General features: G+C 40.1%; 1 protein-coding gene across 1 annotated transcript in view; it reads left to right on the top strand.

Moving 5' to 3' along the window:
• csmd2 (CUB and Sushi multiple domains 2) overlaps positions 1-15203 on the top strand; it is a 200744-nt gene extending 185541 nt beyond the window's left edge. Inside the window, exons 59-72 of the mRNA XM_029514850.1 lie at positions 731-907; positions 2493-2672; positions 2860-3033; positions 3229-3402; positions 4659-4732; positions 5476-5587; positions 5895-6074; positions 7394-7459; positions 7761-7922; positions 9714-9826; positions 10458-10545; positions 11528-11542; positions 14495-14618; positions 15044-15203. Of these exons, the coding sequence (XP_029370710.1) occupies positions 731-907; positions 2493-2672; positions 2860-3033; positions 3229-3402; positions 4659-4732; positions 5476-5587; positions 5895-6074; positions 7394-7459; positions 7761-7922; positions 9714-9826; positions 10458-10545; positions 11528-11542; positions 14495-14618; positions 15044-15203 (1799 nt within the window). The remainder of the gene's footprint in view (positions 1-730; positions 908-2492; positions 2673-2859; positions 3034-3228; positions 3403-4658; positions 4733-5475; positions 5588-5894; positions 6075-7393; positions 7460-7760; positions 7923-9713; positions 9827-10457; positions 10546-11527; positions 11543-14494; positions 14619-15043) is intronic.
• Positions 15204-21035: the final 5832 nt, after the last annotated feature.

Genomic DNA, 21035 nt, shown 5'->3' with positions numbered 1-21035 from the left:
GACTTCAAGGGCCAGGCCACATCTGGTCAATACAGGAGGGTGAAGCCCATGGGGCTCTGAGGGCCCAGGGCAAGAACCATCGCTGGCTGCCAGACAGACACCAAGGGATTTTTCTGAGCAAACGATGTGTCCATCAGAGTAGAGTTACTTATGAAGTGGGACGCAGGGGAAGATGAGGAAGGTGGTGTTTGTGAGGATGAATGGTGAACAGAGTGGAAGTAAAACCAAACTACGGATGTGTTAGAACAACACCAATGCACATTTAGTTCAGCTTGAGGAAAACTGAAATAATTACATTTTGTTTAAGAAAACAACACCTTTTGTGACTCTTTAAACATACTCGAGAAGAGCACAAAAGACTTTTGTTGGTGGTCCATTGCCTTAAGTGCTCAGTGAGTTGAAATTATACATGAGTTTGTTTACCGTCACATTGTTGGCTACAAATTCAGTTAGATGTTTGGGGCATTTAAACAGGTTTAATAGAGAGATACTTGGATGGGGAAAAGGAAAATGAGAGAGAATTCAGAATTTCATCTCTGATCTTTCTGAAAACTCTGAGAACACAGTGATACATGGTCAATACTCAGCTAGTATACTCAAGCTTTCTCCCTAGTCCACATCACATGGACACACGCTTTCACCTTTCGTTACTTAGGATTCAGTCTGGAAATAATAGAATATTACCTAATCCTTTGTTTGCTGCTCTCTCCAATTTTTTTCTTCTTTCCAGTCATCTCCTGCGGGAACCCAGGAACTCCACGGAATTCCCAGATCCTGATCCACGACGGTCTCACATTTTCCAAATCCATCACTTATGCATGCAGGGAGGGCTACTACTCTACGGGCTTGCTCACCCGGCACTGCACTGTGAATGGGACCTGGACCGGGAACATGCCAGAGTGTTCAGGTAATTAAATTCATGCTCTAATGTAGGTTGTTTATTATCTTCGCTTATATAATGTGAGCTGTCTTTCTGTTTGCCTCCTGTCTTTCTTTACTGCAACAAGTTAACTTGTTGAATTTTTGATAATAGCTGCAGCACCAAAAAGTTACATCGGAAGGTCTTACAGAGAAGAGAAATACATGTTGACTCTGTAATATAATGGATGAAATGTAAAAGAATATGGAATTCATATTTTGCAGTTGTAAGAGCAGTTATTCTGTAGCATTGAATGACTGTTTCTCCCTGAATCTGTGGAAGGACATTGGTTGAGAACATTGGAGGCCATTCGAATGGAACAAGCCTGACTGACAGTCCTTAATCATCATGTTTAACAAAAGGCATAGAGCTGCTCTACGGAGCCAAGAGACCCTGGCAAATAGAGGTCACAGAGACAACGAGCTTATTCTGAACCGAAGGGATAAACCCTAAGCAGCAACACTATCGATATCAGACCTCAGTATGAGTGGAAGGCTACATGTTAACACACTTAAGTAAAACACCTTCAGTGAGAGAAAGACGCAAATGGGATATTAGTTCAATTATTTCTGTTCATTTGAAAGAAAAATATATCCTATAAAGGGTCACTGAAGAAGCCTACTGTACTCGACAATTTAGCTTTACAATGAAACTCTCACACATTCCCCAATTTTCTTCAGCATCTGCAGTATCATTTAGCAAAGAAGTGGACTGTTTGCCAGCAACAGCTGAAGAACATTGTGTAAGAGGAGAAGCCATCTCTTTGTGTCTCAGTCCTGCATAGGAATTGTTGTACAGTATACCTAATAGACACTGTGGCTTCAAGCAGCACACTTTGACCAGCCCAGTGGGACATATGAGTGCTTCCTCACTACACCTCCAAGAGACCTAGTTTCCTCAGCCCCCCTGCAAATTTTACTGTAATGTTGGTCATATGCATTTAATAATGCATTATCCTCCCAAGGAACCTAATGCAAGTTGTCCCTCTGTGCCCTGGATTTTGCCTTGCAAGATATTCCCAGCAGAAATGAGTCACACAATGGAATATTGTCACTGTTGTCACTCAGTTTTCCCCCTGCAGGATATAAAAGTATAATCAGGGAGAAAAATAGCTTATTTTGTAGCTTTTGGGAGCTACTGTAAAGGGACACTTATCACAAGATGTGGCCTCTCTGCATCCTAGAACCATTAAACTCCAGAAAATGAACACCAAGTCAGAAAGGAAGCATTGAATCTCATTTTGGGTGACTGTGATCTGTCAGGTGCATTGTAACTATTATTTTTTAAGCATATGTATGGAATATATCATCCAAAAGCAGTTGTCCCCAATTGCCTTTGAAGACACAAGTACTGTGTTGCTTTTTAGGTTGTAAAGTTTTGTTGATGATGTTAAGCAATTCAGGTGAGTGCCTATTAGACTTCATGAAGTTTGACAAACAGTGTGCAATTCTTTTCTTTTCCTTGTTTAAATACTATGTAGCAAATATCTTTCCAATTTTTCATATCCATAATTCAGACAAACTGCTCCTTCTTGTGTTCAAATTCACCTGCTTTGACCCCCCCCCCCCTTCAGTAATCAACTGTGGTGACCCTGGAGTGCCAGCCAATGGTGTGAGGTTAGGGACTGATTTCACCTACAACCACACTGTCAGTTTCCAGTGTACTCCTGGATTCACTATGGATGCCGACCGGGCTTCCACTCTTCTTTGCACCAAGGACCGCACCTGGAACGGCACTAAACCACTCTGTAAAGGTAAAATCTTGTACAGTGTGAAATATTGCAGACAGAGACACGAAAACACGAAAGAGTGGAGCGATTAAGGATATCAACAGACATTGTTGGCCATTACAGAAGAAGAGATTTCCACTGCACTAATGCTAAATACGAAGGGACTGGATCATGTTATTCAAAATTATGTTCATGCCCCTTTGTCTCGTAGCGATCGTGTGTGGCCCACCACCCATCATCCCTAATGGACAGGTTGTAGGTACAGACTTCACCTGGGGCTCCAGCATCAGCTACTCCTGCAACCAAGGTTACCAACTGTCCCTGCCCACTGTGTTAACATGCCAGGGCAACGGTAACTGGAGTGGAGAGAAGCCCCAGTGCTTTCGTAAGTGGCACCATGCTGGAATGCCAAATTGCATTACATGTCATGGATGTGTCTCTGTGAAATTGATTTGATTTATACAGGCCTGCAGTATGTGTGACCTTTCAGACTTACTTGGAAAATGTTGAATTAAAACTCAACTCAGTAATGTCAAATTTTTCAGTTTCTCTCTTCCCCTTCCTGATTTTTCGTGTTCAGCTGTGTTCTGTGGAGACCCAGGGATCCCAGCACAGGGGAAGCGGGAGGATCGAGGATTCACCTATCTCTCCTCCGTCTCATACTCCTGTTACCCTCCTCTTGTCCTTGTGGGCTCTATTAGGAGATATTGCCAGTATGATGGCACATGGAGTGGCACACAACCCTCATGCATAGGTAAGCTACTACTTAACTTGTCAAACTAAAAGCAACAGCAAGGGATATATAGGTTGTTAGCATCAGTTTTTGTGTGTGTAGCCAGTGGCCCCTGTTAGCTGAGCACAGAAGACACACATTGGCTGCTTATGTTCTGCGCCCCTTTTTGTAATCAAGAATTAATGCATGCAAAAACCGTTTAACCTTGCTAACAAGCTATATTGATTCTGTTTTCAATTCTCATCTGTGTAATTAATTGAAACAACCCAGAACATTTTCTTTTAACCAGTTTCAAAATGACTGTGGGTTCAGTCAAATCTCACTGCACCACAGTCATAGTGTGCAGAAACTGTAGAACTGACAAAGCAAGAGGGGTTGTTTCACCAAACATCCAAGGTATTATTGGAGACATTCAGCACATCAATTACTCTGATACACCTGCATTTGTCAAACATGACTTCTACTATTTAAACAGTGTATCCAACATACTTTGTTTAAACTGTTTCCAGTATCTGCTGGATATTGGGGTTCACAGCTGAAAAGAAGTTTAAACGAGCATGCTTAATACCATATGTGAAGCACTTAAGGTAGTGCTGTGTGATAAAAACACATTGCACATAAAATAGACTGTGGCGTTACAGCCCTCAGGTCCGTTGTGGTATTTGGAGTTAAACTAGGAAGCTGTAAAATATGCTAACTTGCAAACCTTTGACCCGATAATAGTTAAATATTAATGCATTATAGCTATCGGTCACCAATAATTCCACCGCCTATGCGTCATTTATCAGCCAGTTTTGCTTTGCAACTGATGAAAAACCATATTGCCTGACATGTGGGAAAGGTTAAACCAAGATTTAGTCAGATTGAATAAATTTAAAACGGAGCCTGTGTTTTACCCCAACACTATAGGCCATTGCCGAAACCACTTTGCAGAATCACTTGCAGCAGTAGTTGTTCTAAATTCCCTGGAAAGACTGGCCTCTTGTGGCTTCTGGATGATGGCTGCACTGAGACCGATGGGAAAGCTGCTGCGAAATGAACAATGTTGTCTTTAGTCCTGGCCCGTATCTTTGGCAACTAGGGTATAATGAAGATGGTATATATAAAGTTGAATTTGTTATTGTGTTTTCAGATCAAGTTGAATGTGAGTATTGTCTCACTCACTAAATGTGTTCATGTATGTGCATGTATAGTTGTCCAACACAGCGAATTATGGTCTTCTCTTGTGAAAGAGTGATAACATATGTTCTATGAATGCTTTATCATGTGTGTTTTAGATCCCACTCACACAACCTGCGGTGACCCTGGCACTCCTCTCTTTGGAAATCAGAACAATAGTCAAGGCTACCAGGTGTGAGCAAGGTTTTTTTTTTTAAACTGATGTGCTGCAATATGTTTTTCTTTCCATTTTATTACTCTGCCCTGCATTTTCACAGTGTGGGCTTCACACAGCAGTGGCTATCAAAGGCTGTCTTTCTTCTAAAATCACAAAGCACATCAATATTTTCTTCTTCTGAGTTTATTTTGTCATGTTCTATACAGATCTTCAAAGACAGAATCTACCTGGCTTGAAAATAATAGACAGGATTGGACCTGACATGGATGGCTACACTTACAAAATCTGTTTCCATTTCAAGTTTAGAAAAAAGTAAAAGGCCCTTTTCACTGACAAAACCTTTGTCATATCTCAGTGGGAAAATGATAGGAGTCGATGCTAGTAACTTCAGATGCTGCTTTTCCAGTGTCCAGTATTGTGTGTGCTGGTCAAAGGTCGCCCTGTAATGGCTTCTACTACTTTGATAACTTAATTAACTTAATCATTTATCACATTTGTTGAATAATAACACAATGACATTTATTGATTATTTAATCGATGACATTAGTTAAACTGCTGAAACAAAACTCGATCACCAGTATTATCTAGTTTGAGAACAGATTGTGAACTTGTAGGTCCAGCAGACTAACAGCCAAGGTAGAATAGGAAACAGAAAGTTTTGGAATATATACGATATCATTAAACAGTAACGTGTGTAAAATATATTGCACTATGGATGTTTATTGGAATCTCACGTCCTCTTGTGTGCCCTCTCTCAGATCAGCAGCACAGTGTTCTTCAGCTGTAGAAAGGGCTACTTACTGCAAGGCTCCATCTCTCGAACATGTCTGCCTAACCTCACCTGGAGTGGTTTTCAACCTGAGTGCATTGGTAAGCACACCGCCTGCTCATATTTGGGGGGGCGGGGGGATCCATACAGTGAAATGGGAAACGTAGCTTTGACCAGAAGTTTAGATTCCTCACAATCTAACATCTACGCTTTCCGCACACTCTTCCTTGATCTCACACCTATCTCCACATATATTCTTCCACATATTTCTTTCCTCCGCTGTATTTTCTCTCTCTCGTCTGTTGGTCCACTGATCCTGCTCTCTACTCATTTCATCCCAACTTTTAACTGTTTCTTCAGTCTCCTCCTTTGGTCTCTTTAATCCCTCTTTCTCTCTCACCTTACAAGCCCACCACTGCAGCCAGCCAGAGCTGCCAGCCCAGTCGGACGTGAGAGCTATTGAACTGCCTTCTCTTGGCTACACACTGATCTATACGTGTCAGCCTGGTTTTTACCTGGCCGGGGGATCAGAGCACAGGACATGCAGGTCTGATGGGAGCTGGACAGGGAAACCACCTTTCTGTGCAGGTATATACAAGATTGCAATATGGAGGGAGGGAAAGGGGAATATGGGGAACACAGACCCATATCAGCGCAAACACAATGCACAAGCATTCATTTACCAATTCTTTAAAGACTGCCGTTTTACAGCATACAGCTGTATTACACACTTAAAAAGCTGCACCTTTTATTTATAATGTGTTGTCTGGACCAGTTTGGCATTCAACTGTGGCTCAGGTTGAGAAATTGGGGATTCAGCTAATGCTGATGAATAGCTCTGTTAACACTTGCTTACTCTCAGACACATGCCAGAGTAGAATTGCCCATCCATCATGCAATTACACTGCATGGAATTACACACATGCACACAAAAATGCATGCTCAAATGCACTCAAACACATGGGCTTTGAAACATTAACAAGGGCGCAAAACCTGATTAGGCCAATGCATCCCATTGATTAGATTAGAAGAAGTACCTATTAAAAATGGTGAGGGAGCACTAACAAGGTCTCGTAGACAAATAGACTGCCATTAGGATGCCCGGAAGTATTTGCCTAAATACATAGAGGAAAAAAATAGTCATTGACACACAATTATCTGGGGGAGACAAATGCTAATAGTGTAAAGTGTAAGGGGTAACCCATACTGTGAGGTGGTGGGTCTGTTTGATGGATCTCATGCCAAGCTGTTGCTGAAATATAGAGGGTGATGGGTATTTCTTTTAAGGTCTTGCCATTAAGAGGGAAGGCAAGAGAAAGAACTGGCTTTAGCACATACAGGATATTAACAGCACCTGTGGGCGCCGCGATGGAAGGGCAGTTCAAAAGACTGGCAGCTAATAAAGTCAAAGGCTTGGGAAGTGTGTGTGTGCTTGTTTGTGTCTGTATAAATTCATCCAGGGTGATGTTTACACTCATAAACTACCATTCAGTGTGTCTGTCTTTGTTTGCAGTTGTGTGTAAATCCCCCTTTGCTCTGTTTGCCTGTGTGGGTGTATGTTTACTACTATGGTGTAGTCCTGTGGCCCCGTGTGAGTAGTAAGGTGGTATTAAAGTGCTTCCCTTGAAGCTGCAGAACTGTGACTTTAACTTAGCTCTCTGACGTGAGTCAAGTCCTGTCACAGACAACTCCCACTCAGGCCAACGCAGGGCTTATTTGTCGTGGAGGCAGTCAAGAAGTGATGGCAGTGACGTCCTCCTGCTGCAATTACCTCAGAGCTGTTGTGTTCAAATTGAAAATCTGAAAATCTTTTCCTCTCACTTCCTTAGGCGTGCACTGCATCTGTTCATAGGCTAATCTTGTTAAGTATTTTCTTTTTGTTAACTTTGTGTTGTTGTGCTCTCCAGCCGATAATCGCCCAAGTGATAAGAGCCCAGTGGGAACAGGGAAAGAGCCACCCTCCAAATTACCAGGTAGAACAGCTTGTGTGCATTTTTCCATTGTTTGTCTTAAGGAGTTTAATAAGACTAAACTTTAATTTAACAGAATCTATCAGAATAATTCTCTGTTTCGCTGGTTCACTACCAGGTAACTTGGTAAATGATTTAATATCCCTTGTGTAGTCGTTTGGATAGTTTGTCCTAAATTAAGGAGTTGTAATTGTATATAGTTCCCTGAAAATTGTAAGTGTTATTTAATATGTCTATTACAAAAAAAAAAAAAAAAGCTTTCTGCTTCCTCTACTCTTACTATGTCTCTCCCTCCCTCTCTCAGTTCCTGGTGGTGTATTTGCGAAGAACTCTCTGTGGAGGGGATCCTATGAATACCTGGGGAAGAAGCAGCCAGCCATGCTCAGCATCACTGCCTTTGAACCCTTCAGCAACAGGGTGAATGGGACACTCATTGACCACAGCGGAGTGGAACTAAAACTGGCCGGTTGGTATTTCATAAACTGAAGTCACAGTCAAACTCATTCATGCGCACACAGGCTCGAAATCAAAGACTCTTTATTTGGCATCATTTTCATATTAGAAGACCCTCTGTACTGTGTTTTTATCCATAGAACAAATGAATGTGAAGACACAGACAAAAAAAAAAAAAAAGATCCATTTACTGAGTAGCAAAAGAGCAGATAATTTTTTTTCTCTTTCTCTCCATCTCACGATCACTGTACAACTTTGATTAAGACACAAATTTCCTTCATTATGGCTTGGTCACGTCACTTCTTTATACCTGTGTGCTATCAATCTTCATCACAGTGTAGTAAAAATTAGTTTCTACAGCTTCAAAATGAGCCACACTCTACACAGAAAGGGATGTTGCTCATGAAGAGAAGCTAAATTGCTTTACTGTAAAATTTAAGCATGAATATTCAACCAAATTTTCACCAACTGTTCGAGTACAACGTAGCTCTCAGATTCCAAAAGCTATTAAAAACACATCAGTGAGTCATTTATTTTCACTGAGTAACATGTTTCTCAATTACCATGAACACTTGCACTTTGGTTTCATTTGAATTTATTCCACAATCCTGCCATAAATTCACAAGTGCACCAAATCCATATCTAAAAATAATCCGCAACTAATGCAGACATCTATGTTCTGAGTTTTTATTTGTCTTCTCAAATACTCTAAATGCCGCTGAAGTGAGCAAACGGGAGGAAGCTATAATGTGCAAGGCAGTGTTTGCTCAAAAATTAGTAATTGCTGTTGTTGCACTACTGTTGCTGGCTAAGTTACATTTGAGTTAAAATTTTTGTTGAAATTACAGTTAATGACAAAGAAAGAGAAGATATCCGTTGGAGTTCTTACAATTTGCTTCTTTTTAAATTTCTGCTTTCGATAGTTTTTGAAATTACTTGTTCCTTGTCATTAGTTTTTTAAAGTGAAAATACATTTTTAAACCATTTTAATGATTGTAGACAAAGAGCTCAATCTGAAATTCCTCAGTCCTCATCTTGGTTTGGTGTCTTTGTCAGATAGAACATTAGTTTTACCTAAAGGTCTTCTTATTCTTTCATATGTTGTCTTGCATTCCACTGTCCAGTTTGAGCACTTCTTCTTAATGGCATTTTGGATTGGAAATTTCAAGCTGGAAGTGCCTTGACATCTATTTTGTAGACTTTAATCACTTTCATTTTCAGATGCTTAGACACTTATTTGAAGTGTTTAGTTTTACCCCAAGTTTTGTGGAGTCAGAGAATTTATTGCATAGTGAAACTGGCTGATAGTTCCCCAGGACAATTTTCGACTCCTTCCCCATTCTGAGACAATTTAGGCCTAACAATCAATGTTTATAACTCAGTAATTTAAGAGTGAGTTAAACCTTTCTAGCTTTAAGTATTGAGAAAAACAATGCTGCTAGCAGTTTTAATTACCGTTTGTTCTTGGCATTCAGTTCAGTATGTTTGGAGCTTTGGATTGCTCAGAGAAAATGGCAAGTCCTGGACTTTATCATTCTATCCCTGTCAAAATCAGATGGCTTCCATTTGAAAATGTGTCTTGTTGTCTTGTTGACTGTAACCATAAAACTTGTAAGGTACCCCACTCTTGCCAGAAGTAATTCATGAATTCCAAAGTTTACACAGGAATAACATTTAAATAAAGTCTTGCATTTTACTTTCTGACTCTGACCTCCTTTTGTTTTTCAGTGGCTTCAGTGCAGCTGCTCTGGAATTGCTGTAAACCTGTTTTTTGTTGTTGTTTGTTTGTTTTGTGTTTTTTTAGGTACTTACAAGCGAGAGGAAGCTCAGCTGCTGCTGCTAGTCCACCAGATCAGAGGCCCTGTGGAGATCTTTGTCAACAAGTTCAAAATAGACAACTGGGCTTTGGACGGACATGTAAGTGCAAGTCCAGGGTCTTATTCAACACATCACCTCTCTTTGTACCCAGAAAAAAATGTACATCAGGCTCACACACACAAACACCTACTTATTTTGTGAAATATGCACATGCACACATACACATTAACCTTGTCACTCCGGGGAGATGGAGAACCCGCAGAGAGTTTTCTCTTTAATTAAAATGTCAGTTAAATCATTGCCTGGTAATCAGTGCTCGACAGACAACCCCCGCCCCCATTCCTCTCTCCCATATTATTGCCCAACCTCTAAAAAAAAAAAAAAACAAAATCAGGTTTGTGTGTGTGTGCGTGCGTGCGCCAGTCCCACTGCATGCATCTTGTTACGTGCACATTTCACAAGACATAAGTGTATCCATACAAGCAGAGTGGAACGGTCCTCTTGTATACCATTCTTGCATACGCACAGTGTGGCTAAGTGTGTTTATGTTTGTGCTCTTGAGCAGAAAAACATCATATTAAATGTCAGCCATAAGAGCACCTCTCAGCTCCTTTGACATGATATTTCATTTTATGCGTGCACTAGCTGCTGACACTTTGACACTATGCTCCTTTGTAAAGCCTGGCTTTGATACATAAAATGTCTGTCTTCCATTCCTCTCTCTCCCAAGGTGTCCTACATCTCCTCATCCAACTCTTTTGTGTACCAGGGATTTGTCAGAGGAAAAGGCTTTGGTCAGTTTGGTCTCCAGAGACTGGGTGAGTGGCCTCTCCATTTGGTTGTAGAAACTGCTGTGATGAAGTGGTCTCCTGGGTGAATGTGTTGTTTTTCTTATCAGGAGTTCTACCCTTAAAATCTTTTCCTTAAAAGTGTTGAAGTCTCCATTTTAATTTAATAGCTTTACACTAACCTAGGAGAGATAGCCATTTAGCCACGATGTGTCAAAGTATTCAGCGTGTCGTATGTACGTGGACAAACCAACATTAAAATCATGTCGATGTTGACCGACATACATCACAAAAACACTTTGTATCTTCCCTAGCGATTGAAGTCATTAATAAATACCCGTGTGACAGATGTGTTGGCAGCTATTCATGTCCAGGCTATAACAGAACCAGTGCCATGTGTGGCAGATGAGGTGGCACACTTTCCAATCTATCCTGCATTTTTGGTCCATTAAACTTTGTTGCAGAACTTGTTTCTATTTATGTGTTCTGTGAACTGCAATTCGACCTTTCTGTTTTTGAGTTCAGTGGTTGTGACTCATCATGAACCCTGTTCGGTTGCACTTGTGGCTCCTCTTGACCAATTTCGAGGAGGCATGTGCACCACTTTGCTGTGATTTTTTTTTTTTTTTTTCCTCTCCACCATGTAAATTCACCAAATAAACTTTTCACTCCCCCACAAGACCTTTGCTGAGAAGCCAAAGATGTTTTTATTTTCCTTTGCAAGTAACCAAAATGATAGAGTTTTGCTTTTCTATTTTGTGTTTCATTATCACCTTCTTAACTTGTATAGTCACCCCCTTATCCTTCGCTCTGAAAGACGGTCCAACTTCAATCTAATAGAAAGTCTCAGCTCTTAAAAAACTCCAATTAATGTGTAAGCTCTTCTGTCCGGGAAGCACCACACAGTCAAGTGCTCACTTGCATTTGGACCTTTGTAATTTTGGCAGTTGGTGTTACAATGGCAACATCTCCCTCAGTTATTTCAATATTGATGTCAACCGACTAACATTAGAGCTTAGGCTTGGCAGTAGCAGCTGTTGTATTCTCGATGTTATTTCAAATTGAATGTGCTGTAGCACAGAGGCTTAAGTCCTAAAGCAAGTGCTTTCACAGCATGTCAGTCATTCATTTACCTTTTTGAATGACAACACAACCCTGTGCACTGTGATTAATTTTTTTTTTCTAACCTTGGTATGGTATCAGAAAATCAGAAAATGTTGATCAGAGTCTGATGGACTGTCGCTATTTCCTTGCATGAATAACTTTATTTTTTTAGTTTTTATTTTTTGGTGAACACTCTTTTTCCCTTTGGCACGTTTGACTCACAGCTGTAAACAATTCCCACTGAACATATGTGAACAAAGGGACACATGGAGGAGAGAAATAGAATACGGTGTTGGTGCTGAGGTGCCTGTGAAACAAATGGTGTAATTTTGGCAAAGCGCTGAAGTAGAGAAAAAAAGTTTGGGGAATTTTCCTCATATTCTTTTTTTTTGCCAACTGACATTTGTTTACTGCTGCCACCAGCTGTTACAATCCAGTTAAAAATATCTGCATGAGCAGAAAAAACATATTTACTAACCTATGTAAAACTGTCATGATGACAATTTTAAGCATCATGTCTTTTCCACTTTCATCATCAATTTTAAGCTGTTCTATAAACCGACCAACCTGATTACACATTGAACTGAATATGTACTCTGTCTCCCAAAAGACAGTTCAAATGTCTAATTTGCACACCGCTCACAGAAGGAAAATGCATATGGAGAAATAAGAGCAAAAACATGTGACTAAAGTTACATTTAAAAAGTGGCAGATAGCCTCCACATTGGCTGGGACTGATCTCATACGATTTAATGCGTGTAAACAGTGAAGTACCATAATTTCCGGATTATAAGATGCTACTTTTTTTACACGCTCTGAACCCTGCGGTTTAAACAACGATGCGGCTCATTTATGGATTTTTATCGGTAACGAGCTTCATGTCACCAATATGTTTAGCGTCACATCAGACCAATTAAATTACCCAACACGTCACAGTGGACCACTGAAATTATTCTAATTAAATTAAACACACCCTCACTAAATTCTTCATATCAGTCATTTATTTTGCACTTCATGCACACACCTTTATCATGGAAAACACACAAAGCAATGCATATGATGCAGCTTTCAAGTTAAAGTCAATCGATCTGGCGAAAAGGTGAAATCTTTTTGTGTAACATAATTCCTGCCCTATGCCATTTCCTCCCATATTTCTGACACCTGCGGCCTGTATATGTACAAAACTCTCTTTAAATCTCCTCTTTAAATTTAGTGGGTGCGGCTTATAGCTCTATAGTACGGAAATTACAGTAGATACTGCATCTGCTTTTGCTGTTGTCTATTTTGCTGATGCCAGTTCATGGAGACGGATTTTTATTGGAATTCTGCAGCTTTGAAGAAGAGCAATGCTCAGGTTGGAGTTGGCCGCCATTATGGCTGCAGAGCCAGAAGAGTAGGTGCAAAAGTAGAACTGATATGAGCAGGAATTTGGAATGTAACACAAAGTTAAGTGTGTGTATGCACGCCGAAAGTTAGGTAAAAATAAGGATGTGAAAATCGACTGTAATAAGGAAGCTACTTAAACAGCAGGTGCATAACCCTCTCTCCCCCCACACAATCATCCTGCCACTGCACACAGCATGAGCAAACAGTACTTTATTAATCAGGAGGACTGAGGCTGGTGCCAGGGTGTTCATGTGTTTTTGTGTGAGGAAAACGGATATGAGCGTGGAAGGTGGGTGGGACGACTTGGAAACAACAATTTGTCGATCATGTTTTGTTTTAACCCAGTGCTGGTGTGTGTTTGTGTGTGGTGCTCCAGCTCATCCAACAGGGGGCTTCTTGGCAAAAACCACAAAACCCACTAATTTAATTCCTTCTTGTGTGTCACTCGTCCTTTATTTGAGTGTTTGTTTGGGGTTTTTTGGGGTATTTTGTAGCACACAGGTGGCCCGTCACTCCTCTGCTCTTGCTGGTCCAGACACACCTCCATAAATTAGGGAATGAATCTGAAATGAGTTAAGAGCTGTAGGCCTTTGATGTCAGTAATTAAAAGTCATTGGAAGGATAATGGAATTTGACATTCCCAAGGGGGGAAATGAAAATAAAGCATAGAAATAAATGTTGGGGGGGGGGGTCCATTTTCTATAAATGAGGTGTTCCTTGGAGCCCTCTTCAGCTGCTGCAGCTCTTTTTATTTCACAGTTTTTCTGATCATTTTTGGAAACCTTTGTCAGGTTAGGCTCATTTCACTCTGATAGTTTCATCTGTGGTTAATTGCAGAGGTGACAAGTAGCAAAGTACAAATACTTCGTTACTACATTGACGTAAAGTAGAGATACCTGAAAAATTGACGACTTTTTGCTTTTACTCCCTACATTTATACACAACAATATGTACTTTCTACTCCTTACATTGAAAAAACAGGCACGTTACTTTTTTCTTTTTTAAACCTCCACAGATGACGATACAATGTAAAAACATTAAGAGAAGACGAAAGCACGACGAACTAGAGAGGGAAAGAGGGCGGAAGGGGGCGGTGGCAGGTTACCGCAGGAAGAAGTGTAGTGAGGGAGGAGACGGTAGCGAGAGAACCGAGAACTTGTACTGTAGCAGAAATTATCAAAGGACGTAATGTGTTTCATTAACGGCAAAAATTCATTTTTACTTTGACTTTGTACATGTTCAAGTACATTTCAGAGTCTGTACCTTCTTGCATTTACTTGAGTAAAGGAGTTGAATCAGTACTTCTATTTTTTTACACATGCATCTGTACTTCTACTTGAGTACAGAATATGAGCACTTTCGCCAGCTCTGGTTAACTGTGGTATTTATAAAGTTTGATCATAGATCTGCTGCTTAAGTCATTTTGTACTGATGTAGTGATGATGAAGTAAAGGCTTGATGTTTTCTCTTTTTCTTGCAGAGAGTTTAGGACCCAGCAAAGAAAACCCAGGTTACAACTTTGCCTCCAACAGCAGTTCAGTGGCAGCAGCCATCCTAGTGCCTTTTATAGCCATGATCATTGCAGGCTTTGCTCTGTACCTCTACAAACACAGGTGAGGTTGATATCACTAATGTGCTTCATACTGCCACGTCTCCAAATAAAGTGATGGCATTTTTTTGGTCGTGATAATGCTGGCTCAAAAGTCCTCTGTAAATTAGAAAGTCTTTTTTGGCTTTGGTTAAAAATTTAGGTTTTCCAGGGTTCTTTTGAAGGATTTTATTCGACACATGATGATATCAAAATGAGAAAATTGTCACTTGTGATAGAAAATACCTCCTCAGTGTACCAAGGAAAAGGAACTGGTTTGTCACAGTTCAGCAGATATAATTACAAGTCAGCAAGTGAGTTTTCCATGTGTGATCATTAGAGTGATTGACCAGTAAATAGTACTATAGTATCACATATATCTAATGTGTAGTGGATTTTTCACTTATGTGAACAAACCACATTGTTTACTGTGGATTCCTTCCATTTCAGAAGAAGACCCAAAGTCCCCTTCAATGGCTATGTGGGCCATGAGAACACAAATGGCCGAGCTACATTCGAGAACCCTATGTATGACCGCAACATCCAGCCCACTGACATCATGGCCAGTGAGACAGAGTTCACAGTCAGCACAGTGTGCACAGCTGTATAGCAACCGCTTCCTCCACAGGTAACAGTCACACTTCACTGGCACATCTAGCTGTATGATACAGGCTTAGATCTTCAGGCATGTTTGGATCCATATATCTCTGAAAGCAGATCAGGTTATCACCTTGTGGCTCTCCTGAGCTAATCTCGTATCCCGAGCATCAGAACTCCTGAAGCAACGAGGCTCTGCTGCAAATCCAGTTTCAAACTAAACCCATTACACGATCTCTCAAAGATTTTCTAGAGAGAGAGAATCTGTGATTGGTTTTCTCCTCTTGCATTTCCTTTGATGTGTGTCTCCCATATTAATGAATCCCATTTGGTTTGTTTACACGTATTTGAAAAAGAAGAATATGTATGTTTTATTTGAACACTGTTGAGAATATGACATTAATGCTTTTTTCTTCTCTCCTTGTGATTTCTTCATCTTTTTTCCTCTCCATCCTTTGGTTTACCATTTGTCTGTTTCTTTCTTCTGCGTATACTTTCTTTCCCCTGCCATGTCCTGTATTTTACCTGCGCCTGTCCTTTGTTAGATCTTTGCATTCATTTGTTGATTCGGTTAGGGGAGGAGAAGTGCACCACATCTTTGCCTGGCTGCTGGCAGAGGACATCCATAGTTCCTTGAGCAGAGGGCAAGACAAAGATAATTTTATTTGCTGAAATATATCCAAGAAACATCTCCAGTGGCAAAGGCTCTTGCCTGAAGTAAATGAGAAAAAAAAAGAAGAAAAAAAAAAACAGAAACCATGTGAAGACAACAGCGACAATAACAAATGCCAAAAGCAAAAGGCTTTTTGTAACTTTACATGGTTTCCTGATCATTTTCCATCCTCTTGAGGAAAAGCATCCACCTGAAACTGCAGCTGGTAGGAGTACTGCTGGAAGCAAAGCTGTGATGACTCTAGTCACCGCCCTCCGCCTAAATCCAAAGGGAATTTAACGGTCAACTTAAGCCAAGAGATTGACCTGTAGCTAACAGAGATCTCTCTGCACGTGAACTGCACGGCGGACTGCCCCCTCTGAGTCAGAGAGACACGATCTGGACTGTTTCATACTCTGTTTACCATTTGCTTTATTTTTCTTTCTTTCTCTTTCTCTTTTTTATGCTGCTTGCTTTCTGTGATGAGTAATTGGGAACCCTTTCTGCTTCTGAGGCTATTGAAAAGTTTTATTGTGGGCCTGTGGTCTCTGGCTGAAGAATGAATTAAAAATTCAGTGAGTTCTGAAGGCCCTGGTGAGGACACACATTCTATATTTACTTCCACTTTATTTTTATTTACTTTTTTTGTTTTGTTTGTTTGTTTTTTTTTAAGCAGGGATGAAATTCTGCTTGCTGAGGCAGCTGTGTCCAGAGTAGGGGTAAAAAGGTAGCTCGGGCTGCTGGGGAAAAAAAGCACTTACTGAAAATTTGTATATGCGATTGAGAATGAGTTTGTGCTTGTGTGTATGAAAGATTGTGTGTGTCTTTTCTGCACACATTTGTGGTGGCTAAATCTGCAATCTATCCCAAAATACTCCTGTCCGTTTGGTCCCAAAGATACAACCAGACATGGGACAGGTAGTTTGCTTAAAAAAAAAAAAACATTTTTCATTGAAGAAATGCTAAGGATTGAGTTTAGAATGATCCCTTTTATATCCCTGGATGCTCCAAACCCCAATAAATCAAACGTCCACCCAGAACAAATACTGACTACAATGTACAGATTCTCCAAGAAAAGAAAGCCTGGAAGCAATGTCAGTTTCTGGTTTCAACGTTCATCCCCATTTTCCTAGCTGTAGCAGGCAAGATGGAGAGAACTCCAACTTCAAAAACTCGTGCCCTGAAATCCAAATGTTAATCAGGAGGAAATATGGTTTTGGTTTAAACAGGCATTGGTTACACACAGCCACTGTCGCACCAAGGTACTTCAAGAGAAAAACGCATTAGCTGGGATGGCTTCTGTGATACCATGGATATACAGAAACCCCGGGATTACATCCGGTTTCATTCTATTTTTTGCCTCTCTTCTGTTTTTAGCTGGCACATTGTCCTCAGAGAGACCTCTGACTTTCCTTTTAATCCTGGATCCACCTTCAATACGCCGCTCCAGCTTGAAGGTGTTACATACTGTACGTCTCTGTGCTGGAGCTGCAGTATGAGCCCCTATACTTGGCCTTAGGAGAACAAGATCAAAGAGCGGTCATGTTCTCGCTCCCTCGAAATGTTCAACTCAAGGCATTTTAGTCTGAAGAAAAGATGAGTCAGTGATGTTTTTTCCGTATGGATTACATTCAGGTCTTTTCCTGCAAGTTAAGTTTTGATGGCTCCATCCCTTTGAAAAACAGTACTGTTGCTTTGTTTTGTCTTTGCTCATCATGAAAACATTGCACAGGTCTTCGTCAGAGCTGTGACAGCAGGGGATACGCTGCCATACCCACTATTCCCATGCATTCCACGGAAAATAATAAATAATAGCATTGGGGGGGTTATGCCTCTAAAGCTAACGCTCTTAAAATCTGTGGTAAACGAGGAGCGATATACCGAAAGTATTGTTTTAAAAGTGCAGCACGAGAAGCAACTGGAATCAAATTTACACTGGAATACAACAACAGGACCTGCTTATGGCAATCCGGCTGAGAGGAGCAGCTCCAAAGGATCAATACTTTAGCAGCCATTTTCACATGTATGTGTGAAATTAGTATGAAAAGTAAGAAAAACCTCCTCCCAGCCTTTTACCACTAACCTTCCCCATTCCATCTGTCCTGTGGATACGTTGTGTGAATAGTGCTTGGATTTCACTGCAGCAAATTGAGACATTATGTGCAATTTGCCTTAATTTAGCCTTGCCTCAGTGTCGAACACATATCAAACCCTGACATAATTTTTACCATTGTCACTGAAAGGGCAGATCCTCAATTATGCCTGACGCAAAGGGGCCAAAAAAAAAAAAAAAAAGGTCATGTCTTGAAGAAGTACCATTGGTGGAAATTATGAGAGATGTGTTGATACGTTACCATATACATACAAATACAGCAAAGTGACTCTATACCAACAGGTTCTAATGTCTTAAAAGTCTTTCCAATCACCCACAGTACATAATTTCCTTCAGAAATTCAGGCCTTTGAAACCAATCACTCTATTGTTCCTCCAATCAGTTTCGCCGTGGGTCGGTAATTGCTTTTACAATTTTATTACTTTTAAAGCTCTCGCTTATCTCCTCAGTACAGATAGAATATTGCCCATCGCCTGCTCTGGTTGTGAATTGATGGAAAAAGAAACGATTGAGTTACCCTGGATATTTCATGGGGAGTGGAGCAGTTGCACTTATATTATCTTGAAGGCATGGGCACTCACTTCTCATAGTTTTATGCTACAGTTGCATTGTGTGTTTCATTTATTTTTACTCTGAAGTTGCTCCAAATATTTCAGCAGAGAGAAGAGCTTCATTACGTTCCAGTTAGATTCTGTTAAAGCCACTTTGAAGTGGTCTTTCCCCTCTGTTGATTCCTCCCATGGCAACATTTAACGGCCATTACATAACACTTTATTAAACTGTGTTGAGTATTAAACGAACAAATGTGATTAGCCAGTGCATTAGGACGCGATTCCCCCACTCCCTTAATGGAACTTATTCTATTTGACTAGACTGTGGATTTGAATGACCATAATACAGAAGCATGCATTCACAGCTATGATTGTTTTGACCAATAAGGGCTCAGTCTTAAAATTCACATATGGTTTTAAAGGGCCAGACTCATAATATTATTTTCTTTTTTATGTTTTTGTATCTCCTTCAGTCTCCAATAAGCACTTTACATTCATTATAGTGCCTTGGTACCCATGATATGAAGAACCAGCTCGAGTGGCTCATTTTTTGTTTTTAGTTTTTTTTTGGTTTGTTTGTTTGTTTGTTTGTTGTTGTTGTTTTTTTGTGTGTGTGTGTGTTTGCTTCCAGTCATCTTCATTTTTGTGGTTATTTTTTGTGTTAAATATATGAAATTAGAGCTCTTTTTCACTGGTCTCCGGACCTGTCATCATTTCTACCAGACAAACATGCCGAGGAAAAAACTGGGGACTCTTTGCATCTGTGTTTTTGATCTTACAGGAAAAGGCTGAGCTTGTTAGCATTATGTTAGACTCGCCCCCCTCCTCTTTTTTTTTTTTTTCCTCCCCATTCTTCTTCCCTTTTCCTGAATGAGCAATGTGCTCATTAGTACTGTGTTTTGGTGTGCAAGTTTTAATGTCTTGGATTTTATGTGCTTGCCTACATGCCTGGCTGTGTGTTTTATGTTGTTTGTGTTTTTGAGAAGTTATAAAGTGTTTTTTGTTTTGTTTTTTTTGTTTTGTTTTTTTTTCAACCAAAGAAAGTTTTTTTTTTTTTTTTTTTTCCAGTTCAACCAGATTAGAATTAGGCAAAATTATGATTAACTGCTTAATTAGTTCTTGGTATTGATTTACGTCCACTACTAAGAAACGTTTTTAGTACAGGAAACAAGATATTTTCAAAAATTCATGCTGGCAATTTTGCAGAAAAGGGGGATGGCCACTTAATGGGCGCTACATAAATAGAAACATTTCCTTTTTAACCCATCTGGGTTAGTCCAGAAAGAAACTGCAGTACAGTTGTACAAAAATTTAAGATCAATGGGTTCTGGATGGAGCCGTGCAATAAGAGTGGTCCGAGAGTGTGTCTTGATAGCAGCCGGCTACTTTCTGGTTCATTTTGCATATTTTAAGACAGAAACTGCTCATCCCTGGCTCATTTTCGTTATCAACGGGACACAGCTTTCCAGTTCTCTCGTGCCCACCATCTCTTCTGTAATAAAACACCGTAGCTGGGGTCTTTGAGTTCCCATCAAGTTCCCAGAATTTTCTCACAGTCAGGGATGAGACCAAAAGCTTCCCATTTTCCTCTCTGCAGCGGGAGCACACACTTTTTAGAAAAAGCCACAGTGCACGTGTGTTGAATACCCAAGAAATCCATCAGTCATGCTGTGTGACATATTCATCATAAACTATCATTTATAATCCCCTCATCTTTTACTCTCAATGCACATTGACGGCAACAACAAAGCCACACTTGTGTTTTCCAGTCCCATTCCACATAGTTAGCCTTCACTATTCAGCCCATTTCAGCATGTCTATTGGATGTCAGCACAGAGGTGGGAGAAGTATATTCTGAAAAGCTTTGATGAAGAGTAATTTTGTTCTGTACATTGAGATAAAAGCAGGCTGGTATGATTTGTGACCAGATTGCTGAAAAACTGGTGAATGTATTTCATTTCACTGAGTGCATCAGAATTTATCTATGCTGTGTTCAATATCTGTAATCCCACAACTGCTCCTCAGTTTGTGTGCAGTAATGGAAAAAACGCCTGTGTTGCCAATATGTGTCATCCTTGGAAAAACAATTATCTGTAGTATAATATATCAAAAATATTTAGAGAGAGCTGCTTTTTCTTACCAGAGACTTACTTTCCTCTAAGTTTGTCAAGGCTACAAAGTCATTACAAGGTCCCAGATTTTCCTTTTCCAGTTCAGTAGATCTCTACATGAGACCCAAACACATGACAACCCATAGCATCTACATGAGATCATCATGGCCCTTAAACACCCCAATAAACTAACAACACAGTAACAGGCAAAGATTGAGTGTCATTGTCTTGCTGTACACCAAAAGGGATACCTGTAAAGAAATAGAAAAAGGTGGACTTGAGCAGACTGTGTGTAACTATTGAGAGCAACTATGGAGGGAAAGTGAATATGTTAACGAATAAAAAACTTTTTTTTGTACAGAGATATATTTTTATGAAAATACATTTGTAATATAAAAAGAAAGAGTGGATTGACATA

The sequence above is a fragment of the Echeneis naucrates genome, chromosome 11, assembly GCF_900963305.1.
Source record: "Echeneis naucrates chromosome 11, fEcheNa1.1, whole genome shotgun sequence".
Taxonomy (NCBI): domain Eukaryota; kingdom Metazoa; phylum Chordata; class Actinopteri; order Carangiformes; family Echeneidae; genus Echeneis; species Echeneis naucrates.
The sequence above is the reverse complement of the archived record's forward strand: the minus strand, read 5'-3'. Positions and strand labels throughout refer to the sequence as shown.